This window comes from Myxine glutinosa, chromosome 11, assembly GCF_964187855.1.
Source record: "Myxine glutinosa chromosome 11, kmMyxGlut1.1, whole genome shotgun sequence".
In the NCBI taxonomy this organism is placed as follows: Eukaryota; Metazoa; Chordata; class Myxini; order Myxiniformes; family Myxinidae; genus Myxine; species Myxine glutinosa.
This window is the reverse complement of record NC_136271.1, coordinates 85105372-85128504: the sequence shown is the minus strand read 5'-3', so window position 1 is coordinate 85128504 and position 23133 is coordinate 85105372. Positions and strand designations below refer to the sequence as shown.

At 49.2% G+C, this 23133-nt stretch overlaps 1 protein-coding gene across 4 annotated transcripts in view; it reads right to left on the bottom strand.

Moving 5' to 3' along the window:
- CPSF2 (cleavage and polyadenylation specific factor 2) overlaps positions 1-23133 on the bottom strand; it is a gene marked incomplete at its 3' end in the record, with an annotated part of 109573 nt that overhangs the window by 56496 nt on the left and 29944 nt on the right. For all 4 annotated transcript variants that reach the window (XM_078786838.1, XM_078786837.1, XM_078786836.1 and 1 more), the window contains 1 exon segment: positions 90-277. In XM_078786838.1, coding sequence (XP_078642964.1) covers positions 90-277 — 188 coding nt within the window.

The window sequence follows — 23133 nt, the reverse complement described above, 5'->3', positions numbered from 1 at the left end:
CTAAAAGTTTGAAAATCAGCAGAGTTCAACAAAAGGAAATTTCCACGAAAACACAGGCAATCATTACAATCACATCTGTGTACACGCACCAGTGACTTCGAAAACTCCACCACGTTGTAGCTCACATTGTTGAGCAAGGCAAGAGAATAGGCGGCAAGGCCTGCATCCTTTGTGCGCCATATTTGGTCAAGTAGTTGAGCTAACTCGAGCACTCGGCCAGCAGTGTCCACAGCGATCAGAACATTCCCATCATTGCGCAGTGTTTCAAGAATGTTGGCTGGGGACCAGCAAGAGGAAAAAGGCACGTGCTAGCTTTTCGTGCAATGACACTTGCTAATATCCACCACAAAGGCACGTACAAGAAAGCAAAGTGATATCAGTAAGAGCAACTTTCTACAATCATTACTTAGCAAAAGTTGTGCATGCTTTATTATTCCAGCATACAGGCCCAAATGCAGAATCATTTCAAACACAGCAACACCACGAGTTGTTCAATGCCCATAATGGAGTATAAATGGGATGAAAAAGCTTTAAAATTTCAGGCAAACACAGGAGAGCACGCTTAACATCCCCTCTAAAAGACAGGCATATTCTATGATACAAGGCCTTGCCTATGCAGAGAATGGGGCTCTACAACTAGATACACGAGTATAGCATAGCTGCCAACATTGAGAGAAGAAAAAGAGATAGGATGGAAAGGGAGTGCGGAGATACAGTCACGTGAAAAAGTAAGTACACCCCACGTAAACTTTTGACTTTTTCAACATATTTCAACATACAGCTATTTGATCTTCATTTCAACAATATTGAAAGATAAAGGTGATATAAGATAACAAATATCATGAAACATTTACATTTTGTAGTCCATTGTATAATTTAAATAAACATGAATGCAAATTTTGCATGTTGAAAAAGTAGGTACACCCCTACATTTATCACTACTTCAAACACCTAAAATTAGAATCAGGTGCACCAGCTCAGGTGCAAATGATGAGAACATCGTTAGAGAGGATCGTGGAGGATCCTGTCTTATTTAAACCTCAGACATTTAGTTTCGCTTGCTCTTTGTTGTTGAAGTGTGCGGCGTCACCATGCCGAGATCAAAAGAGATCTCTGAGGCCTTCAGAAAGAAGGTTATAGATGCCTAGGAGTCTGGGAAGGGATTTAAAAAGATCTCCAAACAATTTGAAATCAATCATTCGACTGTCCGGAAGATCATCTACAAGAGGAGAAGATTCCAAACAACTGCCAACTTGTTCAGGCCAGGCCGCCCCAACAAGTTCAGCCCAAGAGCAGACCGCAAGATGCTGAAAGAAGTCTCTAAGAACCCCAGAATGTCACCACGGGACCTACAGGTAGCTCTTGCCACTGTTGATGTCAAAGTGCAGGAGCCTACCATTAGAAAGAGGCTGCACACATTTGATCTACATGGGAGGTGTGCCAGGAGGAAACCTTTGCTGTCCAGAAAGAACATCAGGGCAAGACTAAAGTTTGCCAATGAACACCTAGACAAAGACCAGCACTCTGGAACAATGTGCTCTGGACAGATGAGTCAAAGGTAGAGCTATTTGGCCACAGTACCAGAAGACATGTTTGGCAAAAACCAAAGACAGCATTTGACCACAAGAACCTGATACCAACTGTAAAGCATGGTGGTGGAAATATTATGGTTTGGGGCAGCTTTGCTGCATCAGGGCCTGGGCAGCTCACAATCATAGAATCCACCATGAATTCTTCAATGTACCAGAGGGTGCATGAGGATAATGTGAGGCCATCTGTCGGAAAGTTGACGCTCAACCGAAGGTGGACCTTGCAACATGACAATGACCCAAAACATACCAGTAAATCCACCAAGAAATGGCTGAAAAGAAAGAAATGGAGGGTTCTGGAATGGCTAAGTCAAAGCCCGGATCTAAATCCCATCGAGATGTTGTCGGGGGATTTGAAACGAGCTGTGCATGCAAGAAACCCCTCAAACATCGCACAGCTGAAATAATTCTGCATGGAGGAGTCGGCAAACATTTCTCCCAGTCGATGTCAGAGACTAGTAGACAGTTATAAGAAACGCCTGCTTGAGGTTGTTTCTGCCAAAGGGGGCAAAACCACCTATACACTAAGGGTGTACTTACTTTTTCCACATGCGAAATTTGCATTGATGTTCATTTAAATTATACAATTGACTACAAAATGTAAATGTTTCATGATATTTGTTATATTATATCAGCTTTATCTATCAATATTGTTGAAATGAAAGCCTGGTGTTGGCTTAGCGGGTAGGGTGCCAGCTTAGGATCCTAGGATCCTGGGTTCGAATCCCGGTCGATCGCTGAATTAACGCCAGGGGGGTTGACTCAGCTTGTCATCCTTCCGAGGTCGGCTAATTGAGTACCAGTTCACTGGTAATTCCCTGTTTGTCGTAAAAGGCGACAAACAGGGTTGGCGGCAGGAAGGGCATCCGGCCGTAAAACATTGCTTCAAAAAGGGGACGAACAACAACAAACAACAACAACCACGGTGCCCAAATATTAATTTGCAGAAAGGGATACAAGGGTGGAAGCTGTATCATGTCAGCCTCATACACACACGGCATAGTGTATTGTTGCGGTTTTGAGAATTGTTGTAAATATCACCCTCTGTCAATTGTAAGTAGTGTCATGATCGTTGTAAATACCTCCGTTTAAGTGTAAAGATCATAGGTCGTCCCCTTAGTTAATCCACCGCATGCATGTAGAAAATCATATACCCTTCTAAATAGTTATTTCCTTATTCTATGTTAGTTTAAGGCTCTGTTGCCCATTAATTGACACTGCATTGCACCGAATTGAAATAAGATAGATCCCTCCGACGCCCCCATGGCATCTTCGAAGTGCCAGTAACTTTGGGTGGGGTTATTGGCACCACCTTTACCCCAAGACTCCATTACGCACGTGGTCAAGCCTCGGAGAAGAAGGGGGAACATTTAGTCAGGTTCACTATGTTTTGTCGTTCAAAATCATGGTAGATTAGCAAACCTATACATTTTTGGAAACGTTATTACATGGAAAATCTGAAAATCAATGTTTACATTTGCCAATTCCGACCAATTCGATTCGACCAATCGACCAATTCCATTCGACCAATTCGACCATTCAACCAATCGCTTCGATCGACCATTCGACCATTCGACCAATTCGATCGATTCGATTCGATTCATCGAATTCGATTCGATCGACCATTCGACCAATTCGAATTGCCAATCAATTTGACTGACCTTTGCTTGTGTGGAACGGACTGTGAAAACGATGCGGACTATATTGTCGGATACGACACACAGGACAGTGATGACGAACTCTAAATGGCATATTCTGTAATCGTGTATGTTTGATGATCTATCTTATTGACTGCCTGTGTATATTTTGTCATTGACTGCCTGTGTAGATGTGAAGTTATACTGACTGCATGTGTATATATGATTTTGCTGACTGCCTGTGTATGTTTGGTGACATGAATTATTGTGACACGTTTTGATGTTATTAACTGCCTGTACAAAATGATAACATGTATTTGATTATGCAACTTATCGCGAATATAAAGACAGTATTTTGCAATTCAAAACCTTTGATTCGTGTCTTACCATTCCCCATAGCACTAATTTGATACTTTCATTGGATTCCTTGTCGCTGAAAATATAGGTTTAGTATATTTTTAAAAGTTTTTAGGGTAATTAGAGGCAGAAATATAACAAAATATGTATTTTACAGTTGCCATTTTGAAAATCCAAAATGGCCGCCATACAGGTATCTCTCCAAATGTAAACATTGATTTTTAGTTTCCTTATGCTATAACCTTTCCAAAAATGTATAGGTTTGCTAATCTACCATGATTTTGAACGAAATATAATTTATTGACAAAGTGAACCTGACTATTCCAGCCATTCGTTCCTGCCTTCATTCCCCATTTGTGTAAGTCTGATTGTCGTCTGTTTTGTGTGTCTTGTCCTGGGGTATAAGTAAGCTTGTGTAGGTAAGCTAGTATTTGCACTGTGTCTTCTCCTTCTGTCTTTATTTTCGTTTCTTTCCTCTTCCTTGGTTTCTTTTGACTTGTACATAATTAGTAGCAATAAATCCTGTTATTTCCTACTTTTGCCTTCTTCTTCTTCTTCTTCACATCAATTCGTCCTTGTCTTTTCCCTCATTGAATACCTGTGGCACGATTTGGCCAACGTTTAGGATCGGGTGTAGTATTGCTAGCGGTTCGTGCCGCGGCTGCTAATCTGCTCGGCAATTAACATCTTGTCCGCGGTCGCGAACGAGGTTGCTCACCTGCCTCCCCAGGAGGGAGCTGGGCAGCTTCAGGACTCACGTCAGTCAGTCATAGACAAGGGGATTAATCCCCCCTTGGTAAGGGAAAAAGGGCTGACGTTGAGATTCGCAACAATTGGTGTCAGGAGTGGGATTCGAACCTGGGACTAAATTTATTTAGCCCAAATTTTGGACACCAATTGTGCTATTGGCCGCAACAATTGGTGTCAGGAGCGAGATACGGACCCGAAGTGCGCTTAACGCACTCAAAATTACGAGTGGTACAAAATTTTATTTTATATCCTAAATTTAAAATCGTGCCGTGGATGGTCAAGGCGACCGGGTGCCGGTGGGAGAGTTAGGAGGGGTGGAAGCGACCCAGGACCCCATGGAGGAGGTGGGAGTAATAATGGAGGAGGTGGGAGTAATAATGGAGGAGGAGAGAAATGAGGATGTGGTTGCGGGGGTATCAGGTACGCAAGATGGTGCCCTCACACACGAGGTTGCAGTGGCAGAAAATGTCGCCGCGCCCGTGACCGTAGCAGCGCCGCCAATGGACTGGAGCCTATTCATGCTGCAAATGCAGGCCTTCATGGCTAAGGTGGATGAGGAGAGGGAAAGCAACAGGGGGCTGGGAAACCAAATTGTAGGATTGGAAAACAGAATGGGGGAGCGATTAAAAAATCAAATAGGGGGATTAAAAACGGATATGGGAGGCCAAATGGGAGCAATGAGGGACGAAGCGAGGAGTACCAGTGAGCAATTGAGAGCCGGGTTAAGTAATATGGGAAATCAAACTGAGGGTTTAGACAATAAATTTGAGGGGTTAGACAATAAATTTGAGGGTTTAGACAACAAATTTGAGGGGTTAGACAACGGGATGAAAGAGGTGAAGAATGGGTTAATGGGGTTAGAAAACACCATGGAAGGCAAATTGAGGGAAATAGGGGAGCAATCCGCCCGGGAAATTAAACAAATGGGAGATCAGATAGAGGAGGTGAAAATCGGGTTAGAAACCAAATTGGATGCCCAGAGGAATGATTTGGAACAGATGAGGGCAGCATCCACCAAAGAGATGGGAGAAATGGGGGAGGAGATCAAACGAGGTGTGGGCGAGGAAGTCGCGGGGGTACGCAAGGAGGTAAAGTGGGGTGAGGAGCGTATGGAGAAAGAGGTGAGAAATAGTACGGTTAGGTTACAGGGGGGAATAGAGGATCTGACGAGGGGAGTAGAGCAGCTGACGGTGGGACAAAAGGAATTAGGGGAGCAAGTGGAGAAGAACACTGTGGTAATCGTGGGGTTGAAGGCGACACAGAAAGAGACACACGAAACAGAAAGAGTTTGCAGGTGGCGGAGGAGGAGTGAAGACGAGGTGCCGAGGTGAGTGGCGATATACTCGGAAATGTATATGGTGTGAGGAGAGATTCAGGGGGCTTGGGGGGTGTTGGTGTAGACCCGGGTGTTCGTGAGAGGCCGCTGGTAAGGTGTGCGACAGATACAGAGTGTGAAGGAGGAGGTGTGCGAGGATGTCCGACTATGGGGTGTGTGAGGAAAAAGTGCGCACCGAGGAGTGAGTGTGCTGTCGAGAGTGAGTTGGTCGTAGCGCGTGTGCGGGAGGGCACATGGAAGCGCGGGATGGGGAGTGTTACAGGGGATGTAGCGGAAGAGTGCACACCTGTGGTGAGTGTTACGGAGGGCGTAACGGGAGAGTGTGCGCAAGAGAATGCGCGAGAAAGGTGTGTAACAGACGGGTGCATGATAACAGAGTGCGCTGTCGAGAGTGAGGGTGAATGCGCGACAGAATGTGGTAGTAAGAGTGACACCGAGAACGAGTTGGTTGTAGCAGGTGAGAGAGAATGTACACCTGGAATGAAAGGATGCACACCTGGAATGGTCGAGCGCGTGTGGGAATGCACACTTGAGTTGGTAGTGAAGCACGTGATTGGGTGTGCCGATGAGTGCACACCCGTGGTTGTCACAGAGGATGTGACCGAGGAGTGGGCGCGAAGAGGTGTGTTGATGAGGTGTGCGAACGACGAGTGTGTGCCAAGGTGTGTGGTGGTCAGGGTGTGACGAAGTCTGGGAGCGTAATGAGTGTACCTGGGGTGTGTGTAAGAGAAGGAGCAATGACGGAGTGTATGGAGACACCTGGATGTGCGAATAAGGAACGGAACGCGTGGTGTGAGCAATGAGCATGCAAGTGAAGAATCGACGCTAAATGGAGCAGCGGTTAGGTCGACTTTTAGCCGAAGCGAGCCCTCGGTTCGTGCCGGGCTTTGTGTGCAGCGGGAACCAGCGGGGATCGTAACCATGGTGGTTTCGAAAGAACCGCCGTGCGCGATCCACGCCTCGCCTCGCTCCGAACGGTCGCGTCCGTGCTCCGCTAAGCGGAGCGGGCGGCCCGGTTCGAGGACAGGTAGGAAGGGTCGACACGGCGACCCCTTGTGGTTGAGGCGTTCCGGCAGGGCGAGATCGGGCCATCGGGCGGGAGACCGGACGGCTCCGCGCCTAGGTGGACCTTGGGATCTCGGCCTGAGCAAACCTCCTTCCCTGAACCGAGTGCCGGACGGATCCAACCGCCGGCAACGAACCACCCGCATTCATTGCTCGGCTTTGCGAAGCCGAGTTTTAATAATGAATTGATGCACCGAGAGGCTCAAGTGAGTAGACGTGTGAGGGTGATAGCAGTAGTGAATTTGAAAAGCAAAATTGATGGTTGGTAAACTGATTGGCAGGGATTGGCAAATTTTGATTTGCAGAAGATTGGATGGCAAAATTGATACTGGAAGATGCCCGATGTGGTGGGATGGCAACTCTGCCATCCCTCGCACAAAAACTGGGCACATGAGCTATAGGTTTATGGGGTTTATGGCAGTGAAAACTAGCCAAGGGAGGGTTCGGATAAAATGATAGGGATCTAGAGAAGATGACCATAGGTAACGGTAGAGGTAAGTAGCGACATTGGACAGGTAGTCGGGGACATAGAGAGGTTAGAATGGTTGTTAATGACGTGGGATGTGCTTAGTTTAAAGGGAAGACGGGGAAGCGCGAGTTTTAGCAGGGCACGAGGTAGCTCAGATGATGCCGTGTGTTTGAGAATTAAAAGTGTATTCGGAAGTGTATTGTGAAAAGTGTGAGTTGTATTGAGCGTGGAAGTGTATGGAGCAGTGTATGAGGAACAATTGTGGGTGAGTGTATTGAATGATTGAAGAAGCCTGGGAGGAAGGAGGGTGCAGGAAGCACCAGGTGTAGGGGTGATTGCACAGGTGTGCCAATACAGGTGAGCATGGTTTAATGAAATGTATGGTCTGGAATATATGGAGTATGGAATGGATGGTGTGGAGTGAGTATGGTGGAAACTGTGGAGTGGAGTGGATGGTGCGAAGGTGTGTATGGGGAGGATGGACCCCATCACGAATACCCGGGGAGGGTAGTTTAAGAGTTAGGTAGAGGGAGTAGGTAAATTGTGGTTGGATATTGGCATCTGTAGTGCAGGGTGGAAGAATGGTGTTTGGATGGATGCATTAGTGATGTGGAAATGGCTGGGCGTGTGGCCTGTTAGTGTGTGTAGTTAAATGGGCACTCCGCCACTGTTAGGATGTCGGCCAGGTGAGGCCGCAGGTGGGCTCTGGGAGCCGGTAGTTGTTGTGGATGGGCCCGAGGATCCGGAGGACGGATCTGGGTAGCCCAGTGCCAGAGAGGGCACCGAGTGGGGAGAGTGCCAGAGGGCCTTCCCCAGTTCGATAGGTTAGGTAAGGAGCAGGTAAGCTCGGAGGCAAATGCAGTGGTGGAGGTGTGCAGGTGGGTAGACCTGCTGGGAGAGCCACACGACCCAGTCCTGAAATTGTGCGAAGGCACAGGGAGTTGAATCGGGGGAGTGAGACCCCAAATTGATGAAGCACCACAGTTTGGTCAATGGGAATTTGGTTCTTAAAACCGCATAGAGTAAGATTGCCAATGGATTGGCAGGGAAAGACCCCGGGTAGTGTAAAGTGTGTTAATGTCATTTAAGAGGATAGTTAGGATTGAAATCTCCTTGCACCATCTACATCCACTCACCTGAGGTGACAGAACTCCACACCATGCCATGTTTTTATTATTTTTGTGCAAATGTTTGGAATGTGAGACGCATCATGACGTGGGTGTGACATTGTGTTGTTGTTCCATCTCTCCCTCCTTATGAGGATTGATGATGAATTGGTGATGGCAAATTTGGATTAGTGGGATTGTAACGAATTTGGAGTAGGGGAGATATGGGGAAGACGTGACGGTAGTGACGGATTTGTAAATGTGTAAATTGTTATAAATACGGGGGTAAGGGGCAAGGGTAGAACAGGTGACGGGTGGGGTGACGTACGATAGGGACGAGCTTTTCTCCGCTCGGTCTCCAGGCACACCGCACCTTGCATTGCCTTTATTGATGTGTGTCGTGAAAATCAAGCGCAGACACGACTTTCCTCAGTGTAGGCTTTAATATCATTTAGATCGATAATATCTCCTGTAACAATACATGCAACAATAGGCATTAAATCAGAGCATTTCAAGCACAGCAAAGGTAGCTTCGATATAACAATGGTTCGCGCAGCGCAGCCTTTGGGGCGTACATACCATTCAACTACTGGATAATGTCACAGTGAGTCCCGCCGGAGTGTCCGCACGCCCCGAGTGTCCCGGGTCTTATAGACGGCCCCCCTTTTTCGTGGCGAGCATCCCTGGGTTCACCTTGGTATAATTTCACTACATTCTCCCCGTCGTTAAAACAAGACTACCGCTCGGCAGTTCGCAGGCAAGCATCAGCAATAAATGAAAGGGTCACGTCAATCCACGTCAGTCAGTCCACCCGTAGCGGTCGGGCTGGCGAACCTCCCTGCCAGTTCGTGTTCGGAATCTACCGGGCACGGCGTCCCCAAGCCCGGAGTCCCCCGCGTCGGAATAGCCGCCGGAGGTCGGAGTCGGAGGGGGCGCCCCTGCGCCTTCGGGCACGGGAGCGGGGGACGACGGGAGTAACAGTGGTAGTTCCATAGGGGAAGCTTCGATAGAGTCCATAGACTCGTAGACGGGTTCGTCGATATCCCTGTCGTCGTCCCCACATGGGGCGAGATGGCGAACGGAGACAGTAGACTCGCGGCCATCCGCCGTTAACACGCGGGCATGCTCGGGATTAGCCTGGAGGACCTGCACCTTGTCAACAAGGGGGTCGTACTTGCTAGTGCGAACCGCTCGTTTGAGATAGGCGGGCCCCGGTTCAGCGAGCCAGCTGGGTAAAGACTGGATACTGCCAGAGCTTCTAGGGTGGTGGAACAGTCGTTCGTGAGGAGTCTGGTTGGTGGCAGTACATAGGAGAGCCCGGATCGAGTTTAGAGCGGCAGGCAGCGACCACGCCCATTTATCGAGGCCTCGGCCGAGGGTCCGAAGGCTTAGCATGACGGCCCGCCATATAATCCCATTAAAGCGTTCGATCTGTCCGTTAGCTTGGGGCCGGTACGGGGTGGTGTAGCTCGAAGCGACATTATTTTGGAGCAAGTAGCCCCTCACCTCCTGGGACAGGAACACCGCACCCCGATCGGTATGCACGTAGGCCGGATATCCGAACATAGAAAACAAATTCTGAAGGCACCGAATAACCGTGGCAGCCGACATATCCCCGCACGTGTAAGCAAAGGGGAATCGGGAATACTCATCGACGATAGTGAGCAGATAGCGAGAGTTGCTCGACATTGGCAGCGGCCTTTGAAGTCCATCGCCAAGCGCTCCCACGGTCTAGTAGCCCTAACGAGTGTCCCCAGGGGAGGGCTATAAAAACGCGGTTTGAGTTCCGCACAGACCGCGCAATCACGGCAGATGCGGCGGATGTCCTCCATCGAGTACGGCAGATTGCCCGCGCGCACAAAATGCGCGAAGCGCGTCACCCCGGGATGACACATAGTGCTGTGCAAAGTGCGCAGCCCCTCCAAAGTTACGACCCCCGCGCAAGTGGCCGGCCTCGATAAGGCGTCAGCGACCAGGTTATCCTTCCCCGGGCGGTATTTGATGGTGTAGCAGAAGTCGGCGAGTTCGATACGCCAGCGGGTGATTTTCTCATTCTTAATGCGCTGAGCATGTAAGGTGTCGTACATAAACGCAACACTCTGTTGGTCCGTGATAATTTGGAAACTCCGCCCAAGCAGATACGGCCGCCATCGCCGAATAGATTCGACGATCGCGTACGCTTCCTTTTCGACGGACGAATGCCTCCGCTCGGCGGAGGTGAGAGTCCGCGAGAAGAAAGCCACAGGGCGGCCTCCTTGGGAGAGGGTCGCCGCTATCGCATGGTCCGAGGCATCACTCTCCAAAACGAAAGAGGCACTCTCGTCAATCGTTGCGACAGCGGCGCCAGCAATGTCGACTTTAAGGCCCTCGAAGGCCGCCAGGGCGGCCGGGCCCATGGGGAAAGTGTCGCAGGCCACGAGGGGGCGGAGCTTAGCAGAGAAATTTTGCACCCACTTCGAGTAGTGGGCGAACAGCCCTAGAGCGCGTTTCAGCGAAGCCCGATCGCTAGGCGGAGCCATATCGAGCAAAGGGCGCAGACGCTCCTTATCTGGAGAGACGGAGCCATGGGTCACGGTGTACCCCAGAAGGTCTACCGTGCGTAGAGAGTATTGACACTTCGCCTCATTCATGGTTAAGCGATATTTCCGCGCAACCTCGAGGAAGCGTTTTAGATTAGCGTCGTGATGCGCCTGGTCGTACCCACAAACCGTAAGATTGTCCAGATAGACAAAGACATCCGTCAAATGCTCCTTCGCAACGAGGTCATCCATAGCTCTCTGAAAACAAGCGACGCCGTTCGTTACCCCAAAAGGAAGTCTCGTGAACTGGTACAACCGCTGACCCGATTCAAAGGCCGTAAAGACGCGATCAGCCCTAGAGATGGGGACTTGATGATACGCACTACGTAGATCGAGAGTGCTATAAACGGAATACAGGGCCACCTGGCGTACCAGGGCGTCCATCCCCGGTAATGGGTAGGCATCCAGCTGTGTAAAGCGATTAATCGTTTGCGAATAGTCGATTATCATTCGCCTGCGGTGAGCCTCACTCCGCACCACTAAGACTTGGGCCCTCCACGGAGACCTACTGTGTTCTATGATACCGTCCTTCAAGAGCAGGGCCGTTTCCTCCGCAATGAATTGCGCGTCCGCGCGAGAGTAGCGCCGCGATTTGATGGCCACAGGGGTACAATCAGTGGTCAGGTTGGGGAACAGTGAGAGTGGCTCCATGTCCATTTGAGCGAGGGCACACACAGCGAGCGTGTCCGGCCCTCCGAAGTCCATCTCTAAACGACCATGCCGCTTAAGGAAATCAAGTCCTAACAGAACGTCAGCGCATAAGGCCGGTAATACCATGAGATACACGTCCGGGAACGTGCGCCCATTTATCACAAGTTTCAATCGACACGCCCCTTTTGTGCTCAACCGAAGTCCCTGAGATGCCATGAAGATCCGGCGGGTTGTCCCGAGAACCGGCCACCCATGTTGTCGCACGAGACGCTGATCAATAAAACTATCCGTGGATCCCGTATCAATTAAAGCTTGCGCAACAACGCCCGCGACCATGAGCGGAATGAAGGCCTGCGCTAGGCCGGCAGACCCGGCAGGTATAGTTCCGGCCGGGCGAGAAGATCGCGCCTCGCGGGTGGATCCCACGCCGGCTGCAATCCTTCGGGCCTCAGCAGGAGCATTGAAGTCAGTTGGCTCTTCGGTAGTTTCATTTGCCAGAGTGGGTGTGGAGTAGTCGTGAGAGAAGCCTCCAGACGGCGCTCGAGCCACGGGAGAAAGTTCACTGCCATCTGCAGAGTCATATGCCAAAGCGGGTGCATGTAATTCGCAAGAGCTACCGCCAGATGGCGCTCGAGCCACGTGAGAAAGAATTCTGCCATCTGCAGAGTCATATGCCAAAGCGGGTGCATGTAATTCGCAAGAGCTACCGCCAGATGGCGCTCGAGCCACGTGAGAAAGAATTCTGCCATCAGCAGCTGGACATGCCAGAAGGGAAGCATGTAATTCGCAAAAGCTGTCATCAGATGGCGCTCGAGTCACGTGCTGCGTTTGCCGCACCTCGAGAGGCAATTCCAAAGTGGGCGCATGTCGCTTGTTTGAAGGAGGCGTTTGCACGCCAGTCAAGGTTAGATGCTTTGTGACCGGTCGCGTTTGCGCCATTTGTTTCGGCGGCCCGACGTATCTCACCAAGGTCGGGCGAGAAGCCAGAGGCCCGCGAGGAGGAGGGCGGCTCATCAAAGCTGTGCAAGGCGCCCCGTCCGGTGCTCGATCCATTGGTTCAGCGATGAGCACATTCAAGGTCGCTCGGGAATGCGTGCCCCGGGCGGCCTTTCTGCAGACTTTTGCAAAATGGCCTTTAGTGGAGCAGAGGTGACAGGTCGCCTCTCGGGCCGGGCATTCAGTCCGGGGATGCTGCCGGTTGCCACAAAAATAACATTTTGCATACCGGGCAAGCCGTGGCCGGGCAGCGGCAGCTGCAGTGAGGCCGGATGCGGAGTCCGCTTCCGGAGCACCCAGGGACTCGGCCGTCGTGGTGGTTGGGTCCTCCTCCGTATCCTCGGCGATGGCCCTCTCGGGTCGCGCGAGTTGCGAGGTCCCCGCCACGACTCGTGGGTTATCATAGGCGGTCAATTGTTGTCGAGCATCTGCATAAACGCGCGCCAGCCGTAGTGCCTCTGTAAATGTCAGCTCCGCGACCTCCAAGAGACGCAGCCGCAAGACTCCAGAACTAATTCCGGATATGAATGCATCTCGGAGCAAATCGTCTTGAACTTGCTCATGAGTCCGGACGTCCTGCACACAATCTGCCAATAAATAGCGCAACTCCTGCGCATAGCGATCGATCGATTCAGACGGTTGCTGCCGTCGCTGAGAGAGTTGATGCCGGCCGTGCACAGCGCTCCGTTTCTTTATGTAAAGGCGCTTCAGCTCGGCCAGGGCCGTATCATACGTCACAAATCGAGAAATGGTCTTGTACACAGTGTGATGGACCTTGGACTGTAAGACGGACAGCCGTATCTCAGCGGTTGGCTCCGTCTCGTGAGCAGCGAAGTAGTTCTGCAGCGTGTTGAGCCAGTGAGCAAACTCCGATGCAGATCCTTCAGCCAGAGGGTCGGCACCGAGAATCGGAACCACGATCATCTTGTGGTCAGCCATGGCGAAATAAATGATATTAAATGTCGTGAAAATCAAGCGCAGACACGACTTTCCTCAGTGTAGGCTTTAATATCATTTAGATCGATAATATCTCCTGTAACAATACATGCAACAATAGGCATTAAATCAGAGCATTTCAAGCACAGCAAAGGTAGCTTCGATATAACAATGGTTCGCGCAGCGCAGCCTTTGGGGCGTACATACCATTCAACTACTGGATAATGTCACAGTGAGTCCCGCCGGAGTGTCCGCACGCCCCGAGTGTCCCGGGTCTTATAGACGGCCCCCCTTTTTCGTGGCGAGCATCCCTGGGTTCACCTTGGTATAATTTCACTACAATGTGTACCCTTGTAACCTTACCCCTCGCTAACCTGTCGTCTCTGTCTTCCTTCCCCAACCCATGGATCGTGCTCTTTGGGCACTGAGGGGAGCGTGCGGGAGTCCGCCATTGTGTGCCCGAACCCCCGCAACCAGCTGCCTGCATCGATGCACCACTTATGGACCACATGTCTGTGGCTGAGCACCACTCATGGACCCCACGGGTTGGGGCATGGCCCCTCTGCTGGAACCGGCCACGATGGCCCAGGATCTTGCTTGCGGACCTCGGTGAAGTGGCACCTATGCCACACAGGTGAACCACCCCTAGTCGGCCCCTGTGGGCCATAAATAAAAAGTGGACACATTTTGTTTTATTATTCCAAATAGGCCGCCAGCAAGAACAACAAGTTGACAACATCAAGAATGACAACGGCCAGCAGAGGGAGCCGAAGAGCAAGACCACCAGCAGGGGGTTTGTTTGTTTTATTTGAACTGTGGTGACTGTGCACTCTGGTGCGTTTTGGTGCTCTTTCTTGGTGCGTCGATGCAGCGTAGGCTGTCTTGTCTCCCCCCCCCCCCCCCCCCCCCCCCCCAGAAAGAACAATCGCAGGTCGTGGATTGCAGTGTAAATACAATCAGCGTCACTTGTAAATAATGCTCCCCACCGTTCATGTATAGTTTGAGAACCATTCCGCAATTCGGTTATCCTGTGGGCGTGAATCTGTTAGATAGGGTGCAATGCAGCAGGGGGACATACTTATTTGTGTTTTAAAACTGTCACACTCAGGGTCAGGTTAATTATAGAGGGAACTACACCTACGTGTCACACTAAGTAAAGTTTTATAGGCCCGGGACGTGCCTGGTGGAATGAGGGTGCAGTGTTGCGGATTTGAGAATTGTTGTAAATATCACCCTCTGTCAATTGTAAGTACTGTCATGATCGTTGTAAATACCTCCGTTTAAGTGTAAAGATCATAGGTCGTCCCCTTAGTTAATCCACCGCATGCATGTAGAAAATCATATACCCTTCTAAATAGTTATTTCCTTATTCTATGTTAGTTTAAGGCTCTGTTGCCCATTAATTGACACTGCATTGCACCGAATTGAAATAAGATAGATCCCTCCACCGCCCCCATGGCATCTTCAAAGTGCCAGTAACTTTGGGTGGGGTTATTGGCACCACCTTTACCCCAAGACTCCATTACGCACATGGTCAAGCCTCGGAGAAGAAGGGGGAGGAGCTACATTACAGGCGTGGCCCGCACCTCGTCATCAGAGGGTGGAGCCAGGGAAGCCCTTGCCGACCAACCAAGAATGAGTGGGTATGGCTCAAGAGGGTGGGGTTATAAAACCCATTGCATCAGTCCCCACTGCAGAGAGAGAGTCCAGAGAAAGGGAGAGAGTGAGCCGTCCACCGCAGCTGAACCAACCGCAGCTTTGAGTCCACCACAGCTGAACCAACCGCAGCTTTGAGACCACCGTAGTCCAGCCCCCCTGCAACACGCAGCTTCGACCCGCTGCTACGCGGAAACCTGATTGCGGTGGCATCGGTGGCCGTCGAGGTCGAGCCCGACGTCCCGTGCGGGAGCAAGCGCAGCTGAACCTTCCTCCCCTTCCAGCCATTCGTTCCTGCCTTCATTCCCCATTTGTGTAAGTCTGATTGTCGTCTGTTTTGTGTGTCTTGTCCTGGGGTATAAGTAAGCTTGTGTAGGTAAGCTAGTATTTGCACTGTGTCTTCTCCTTCTGTCTTTATTTTCGTTTCTTTCCTCCTCCTTGGTTTCTTTTGACTTGTACATAATTAGTAGTAATAAATCCTGTTATTTCCTACTTTTGCCTTCTTCTTCTTCTTCACATCCGTTCGTCCTTGTCTTTTCCCTCATTGAATACCTGTGGCACGATTTGGCCAACGTTTAGGATCGGGTGTAGTATTGCTAACGGTTCGTGCCGCGGCTGCTAATCCACTCGGCAATTAACATCTTGTCCGCGGTCGCGAACGAGGTTGCTCACCTGCCTCCCCAGGATGGAGCTGGGCAGCTTCAGGACTCACGTCGGTCAGTCATAGACAAGGGGATTAATCCCCCCTTGGTAAGGGAAAAAGGGCCGACGTTGAGATTCGCAACAGTATTTACCGCAAAAATGCTGCGTGATTGTATTCGTAGTTATCTGCACGATTCTGCATATGATTGCAATGTATGTACAAACCTGTCATTAGGTTGAAAAGTAGGAAGCAGCCAAGATGAATAAGGCCATACGATTTTAATTAAAATCTGCTCAGTAATGTTTTCCTGCCTTTCTTTGTAACTCTTCCCTACCTTATTTACCGTTCCTCGCTACTGCCACACTCCTCTTACCTACTTTTGTCTTCCCTTTCTCAGTTTAGTTCCCTGCCCTCCAACCTGTGCGTTAAAAGACAAAATGTCCCCATACCAGACATACAAGACTGTGTGACAAAAGATAAAGTGTGAGAGAGGGATTCAGTTGACTGTAAAAAAAAAATTGATGACAAAGCTCTTCCTCAACCTCCAATGTAAAGCCAGACGGCACCAAAACAAAAGTAAAACAGAAGGAGGAAATAAGAGCAGAAGAAAGATTAAACAGAGCACGAGAAGCATTCGAGCCAAAAATCCAACTTACACAGAAATATGAACAGCAGCTGACACCATTACACACCAAGCAGTCTTCCACCTTTCCATTTCCCTTTTATACATGCCCAATTGTAATACTTCAAGTAACATCACCAAAAGCAATTCATTAAAATTACTCATTTTTGAAACAGAAATCTAAGGCAAGTAGTGGAGCATGCACGTACAACACAATGTATCAGCAACATCAGTACATTGCAGATGAATTGTAAGTACACCGGTAAATGATGATCAAATCACAAGTACAAGGGATTTGAACCTGCAATCTGAGGATTACATGCCATAGGCTGAGATGAGAAGGCCAAACAGATGATCACACTTTACATATCTTACCAATTTGGAAGCTGTATAACCTGGTTATGTTATGCAAGTCTTTTGTGGGGCATGCTGGTTACAATATGCAATATGGACTTCCGTTTCCGGTCTTGCTGGCGAGGGTTCGTTTATTCGTTGCTCTCCACGCTCTCCATCAAAATCGAAGTTAAGTAATTGTTCCCATTTGTATTTTCGTTATAACTGTATTTATTTTATGGTGTATTGTATGTATATTGTGTCCCAACGAAGATTTTCGGTGCAAATCTTTCATACCGTTGAAAATCGTGTTAATTCGTGTCGTGTCTTGAGGCCTTGTCAGTGTACACTGTACAACCTTGAAGCTTTGTTTTTCTCTCAGCGGTCCGTCGTTTGTGATCCAATAACTTTCGTTCTCTGTTTTCCCAGTCTTTTCACCCCATAGCCTACTTCCTTATGTAAATCTCAACTCAAAAAAAACAAACAAAAAAACATTTCCTTCTCTGTTCTCATTCGTTTATTCATTCTTATTCGTTCGTTCGTTCTTCGACCACGTGTTTCTCCCCCATTTCCCCAGGTAGATTGTCAAATTTCAACTCATTATTTTATCGTCCATGCGTTATTGTTTGATTATAGTTAGTTTTGGTTTGAATTTCCTGTAACTCGTAATTAATTAATTGTGTTCTGCTCCTCATGTGCGGCCTTGTAGTTGTACCCCGTCGGTGTTTGTTAACTTAAGCGTGTTTTGCTTGGCTCTTAGTTTTTTCCCCTCTACCCCGAACATAATACTCTGTCTAACGTTTTAAATCCCCACCCCCCCCCCACCCCCCCCCAAAAAAAACAAAAAATAAAAAAAAACATTTATTTTCCTTTCTCCACGTGTACTGTTGTCTCATCCTGTATTTTCTGTCCAGGTGTGCTGTTCGCCCCGCCCCCATTATATCCTTGCCATCCACCATTTGCCCTGTTCACGTGACTCGTGGTGGTCCCTCTCGGCTCTCCCCCCGTTGGTATTTTGTGCATATAAGATTGTTCACGGTTCTGTTTAAATATTATTTAAATATGTTTAACCTTTCCCCTTCAGTGTTTTATTCAGTGGTATATTACAACACGCTGTTTTTCTTCCTATTTAAAAGGCTTTTCTCAATTTCCTCTCCAACTCATTCCACTTCAAAAAAAAGAAATTCAATATCTTATACGTCTCCCTCACTACATGGTCTAAATTCACATTCATTCCATCCCTCCTCCATCGTTCTGAATCGGATTGCTAACTTGAAAATCACAACAAACCCAATTTGTTATCAATGTTCGTCTTTCATTAATCATCCACTTTCTAAACTCCCCTATTGCCCCTCCCATCCAAATCCCCCCCCTTGCACCTACACTCCTAAACTCCCCCCTTTCCCCTCCACTCTTAAACTCCCCCCCTTGCCCCTCCCCTCCTAAACTCCCCCTTGCCCTTCCCCTCCAAATCCCCCCCCTTGCCCCTCCACTCCTGAACTCCCCCCTTGCCCCTCCCCTCCTAAATTCCCCCCTTGCCCCTCCCCTCCAAATCCCCCCCCCTTGCCCCTACACTCCTAAACTCCCCCCTTGCCCCTCCACTTCTAAACTTCCCCCTTGCCCCTTCCCTCCTAAACTCCCCCCTTGCCCCTCCCCTCCTAAACTCCCCCCTCACTCCTCCCCTTCAAAACTCCCCCACAACCCCTCCCATTCAAATCTCCCCCCATACCGTTCCTCTCCAATCTCCCTCCTCCCCCCTCCTCCTCAAAGCTGCCTCCTCCCCACTTCGTCTCCCTTCTATCTCATACCTCCACCCCCCCCCCCAACCTTCTACTTTCCTCTGCCCCCCCTCAAACAACCCCTCACTGTGCCTCATCCCTTCACCATCAAACCTTTCATCCTCCTCATCCTTCCCTTTCTTGGAACTCTTCTGCAATCTCTGACACACTATCAACTGCTCTCCCTACCTCCCCCTCTCATCCTTCATCTTACCCTACTCCTCCCCTCCCCTGTCCTGTACCCGATGCTCCCCCTCTCTCTTCATTAACGGTATGGACCTCAAACATCCGGGGCCTTCGCTCAAACCTGACTGATCTCTCCATACAGGTTGCTTCTGACAATCCAGACTTGATCTGCTTAACAGAGACTTTCCTCCTTCAAGATGTCTCTGATTCCTTAATATCTCTTCCTGGTTACTCCCTCCTCCGGTATGATAAACCTGAGCCTCGGCCTGGTGGTGGGGTGGCTATCTTTATCAAAAACTCTCTTCCTCACTCTCCTTGCACTGCCCTCTCTCCTCCTCACCCCCCCAGGAGTACCTCTGGCTACGGCTTCCTCTCCGCTCCCACCTTTTGTTCATATGTGTTCTGTACCGTCCCCCAAACAGTGATGACTCCATCTACATTTCACTGTCTGACAACATGGACCAACTTCTATCCACTCATCCCAACTCTCTCTTCCTCATATGTGGTGACTTCAACTGTCATCATGCCACCTGGTTGGGTGTGGGTTCCTCTCTCACCAGTCATGGCACCTCAGCAAAGGACTTCTGTGACTCACTGGGATTGACACAATCTGTCAATTTCCCGACCCGGATCTCAGCCAATGGAGTATCTTCTCTTCTCGACTTGGTTATGACAAACTTCCCTGCTAATGTCTGCTGCTCTTCCTATGCTCCAATCGGTTCTTCTGATCATGTGCTTGTCAAAGTGGACATCTCTCTGGCCATTCTCAGAGAGCCTCCTCAGCGTCGACGAGTCTGGCATTTCACTCAGGCCGACTGGGACGGTCTTCAAGCAGCCATCAATCGTCTGGATTGGTCTCCCATCTCCACTGCCTCTGACATCAATTCTTCCTGGGAATTCTTACAAAGCAAACTGATCTCTCTCATGCACAGATTTATCCCATCTCGCCTTCAGTTGTCTTACCCTTCCTCCCGTCCATGGTACACTGAATCTTGTGGTGAGGCAGTTGCCCTGAAACAACTTGCCTTTGCCTCTTGGAAGGCTAATCCAACTGAAGGCAATCTCAGTTCCTTCCACCAAGCTCGGAACAAGTGTGTGTCTACCCTCAGGAGTGCCAGGAAGCACTATCTCTCCTCACTCAAGAATGAACTCTCAAACCTGTCTCCTTCCTCCAAATCCTGGTGGCGTCTGGTCAAATCCGTTTCTGGTGTTTGTTCCCCCTCCATCCCCTCCCTTACCTCAAATGGCCACACAGTTGACATCGCACGTGACAAAGCCGAATGCCTCAACTCTGTGTTTGCCTCAAAATCCTTAGTCCCAAACCCATCTCTCTCTGTTCCCACCTTTCCCAGTCGAACCCAACTGCTCCTGGACTCTGTGTCCTTCTCTCCTGACAATGTGGAGGAGTTTTTGTCAAACCTCGACTCTGATTCTGCAACTGGACCAGACGGCATCAGCCCACGGGACCTAAAATCCTGCTCTGCCGCTCTATCTCACCCTCTCTCTGTTCTTTTCACCCTATCTTTTGCTCAAGGTCATCTGCCAGCATCCTGGAAATCAGCAAACATTACCGCTTTACACAAAAAAGGTGCAAAAACAGATCCTTGCAACTACAGACCAATCAGCCTGCTCCCAATTATCAGCAAAGTCATGGAATCCATCATTGCTTCGGATATGAAATCTTTCCTCTTCTCCAATGGCTTGATCTCTGATCATCAATTTGGTTGCAGACCAGGTCACTCTACTCTGGACATGCTGCTTCTGCTGTCTCAACAATGGATGGAGGTCCTCAATGCCAAACAGGAAATCAGAGCTGTCTCCCTTGACATATCACGTGCCTTCGATACGGTCTGGCACCCAGCTCTGCTCACCAAACTCTCTTCCTATGGTATCCATGGAAATCTCCATGCATGGCTTGCGGACTTCCTCTCTGGTCGTAGTCAACGTGTGGCCCTGAATGGATTTCTCTCATCCCCCCTTCCTGTTCAGGCTGGAGTTCCCCAAGGCAGTGTGCTGGGCCCTGTGCTTTTTCTGGTCTTTATCAATGATCTCTCCGACTCTCTGGAAAATACTCTCTATCTCTTTGCTGATGACTCCACTCTCTGCCGCTCCATTCCTCTTCCCTCAGATCGGCAGTCTGCAGCCTCCTCACTCTCTGAAGACCTGGACAAAATCACAGACTGGTCAAACAAGTGGAACATGTCTTTCAATCCTGACAAATCTCACACTCTTACTATGTCTCTCCGAAAAGATCGACTGGACAACCCTCCCATCTACTTTCTCAACAATCCTCTCCAAGAAGTTCTGTCGCTCAAGCTTTTGGGTCTCACTATCTGCCATGATCTTTCTTGGGAAAACCACATTTCCAAGCTGGCCTCCAAAGCCAGTCGCCGACTGGGCATCCTCCGTCGTGCGAAGTCCTTCCTAGGCACACCTGAGCTCCTCACCACATGCAAGGCTTTCATCCGCAGCTCAATGGAATACTGTTCTCCCCTATGGGCTGGTGCTCCTGCCTCACACCTGGCTCGGCTTCACGCTGTTGAATCCAAAGCTTTCAGAATCATTGGAATCTCCCGCGATGAAGCTATCTCTGAGGGCCTTTCACTCACTCACCGCAGGCAGGTAGGTGGTCTTTCTGTCTTCTACCGACTCCTCTCCGGCCTTGCTCCCCCAGCTCTCTCTGTGCTTTGTCCCCCAAATATTCCTACAGGTCGCACAAGATCTGCCAGCAACCCTCTGAAGGTTAAACTGCTGAAATCTAGGCTCTCTGCTCACCTTCACTATTTCATTCCTCTTTTCACCCGCCTCTGGAACAAACTCCCACACTCCCTTCAATCCCACTCCTCCCTCCAGGTCTTTAAAACAGCTGTTCACCACCATCTCTTATCTTCCCCCATCCAAAACCTTGATCTTTTCTACCCCCGCTAATTCACCCCAGATCCACTTTGAAATTCCAACTTCTTTCCTGGCAGTCCTTGCAGTGTCCATATGTTTTATACCTCTCCCACCCCCCCCCCCCCCTTCCCATGCCTCCCCCCAAAGCCCTCTCCCTCCCACAGATCTCTCGATGTCTCCATGTCTCTCGGTCCCTGCTCTCAAATGTTGTGTTTGTGTCCTTCCCCCTCTCTCCCCATCTTGTCTACCGCTCCCGATGTTATTTTTTTTATGTGTCTGTTTGTCTTTCTGTGTGATTAATGTTCGCTCTTTCACGAGCCTCGATCTTATATACAAAAAAAAAAAAAAAAAAAAAAAAGGTTTTTACATTTGGTATTGCCCTTAAATGTTCACATTGCCATTGCTCAATGGTATTGCCCGACCTACTGAGTGAAGTGACGGTTTCCTATTTGTACACGATTATCTCTTGTAGCTGACTCGCAGAAAGGATGTCCAGAAACTCCATTCTCCTTGGATTTCGCAATGTAAAGTCATCAATGATGACATTCATATCTAAGTCCACACCATAATGAATGTGCGCTTGAAGAAGTCCATTTTTTTTTTCTCAGGCCATTCATCCTATCTTCACGCATTGTTGGCCTGATTTGAGTCTTAATAAGTCTCATTCCGCTAATAGACCGCTCGCACTTCCATGACGTTACGGGCATCGTGCAGAAGAGGCGCATCAGGCAGTGGATGTTGGGGAAGAATGATTTGTCTGTTTGAGTGTTTGTGCTGCTGTGGTTGGGACCTCATTATCTGCCAGCTGCGCACCTCTGTATCACCTGTTATTGGTGATGGCAGGTCATATTGGTAGAGATCCACCAGTTCACTCATGACTTCTGTGTCTACTGTCCCAAATGAGCAGATCACAGATGGGATGAGGTGCAGTGTCTGTGTGTTCCGTCTCGTGTGCTCAGTTAAGCGGGTCTGTAGTTCTTCGAGCAGGTTCTAAGTCATTGGCCGGACCCAACAGCGGTAGAAGCATCATTGGAGACCGGCACCAGATGTAGAGTCGCATGATGGCACCGGGGGTGGCTCAGTTTCCAGGGCCAGAAAAGATGACAGCTGGGACTCTGAAAGTTGCGTACAAATTGAAACTGGAGCATGTGGCTCATTTGCTTTCTTGTTGGTGTTTTTGTCCAAAGAGGTAGCTCATGGCATGCAATATGCACGTCTTTGCATATTGCATGCCATGAGCTACCTCTTTGGACAAAAACACCAACAAGAAAGCACAAGAAAGCGTTGCAAATGAATGCACGTCTTTGAGTCTGATAGGCCGAATCCAGATTTGTATCCCATTGATAGACCAGCTCTGGATTCCTACCTAAACCAAAAGCTAATCTGCTTGTTCTTGTCACTTAACCAACTCATTCACCAAATTTTGTCATGTCATCCACAACTTTTTGAAATATCATGATATATCTCATTTTTGGCCCCATTTATCAATTTTGAATAATCACTTTAAAAAAATTTAATTCTCGCATCTGGATCTGGATTCGGATCTTCA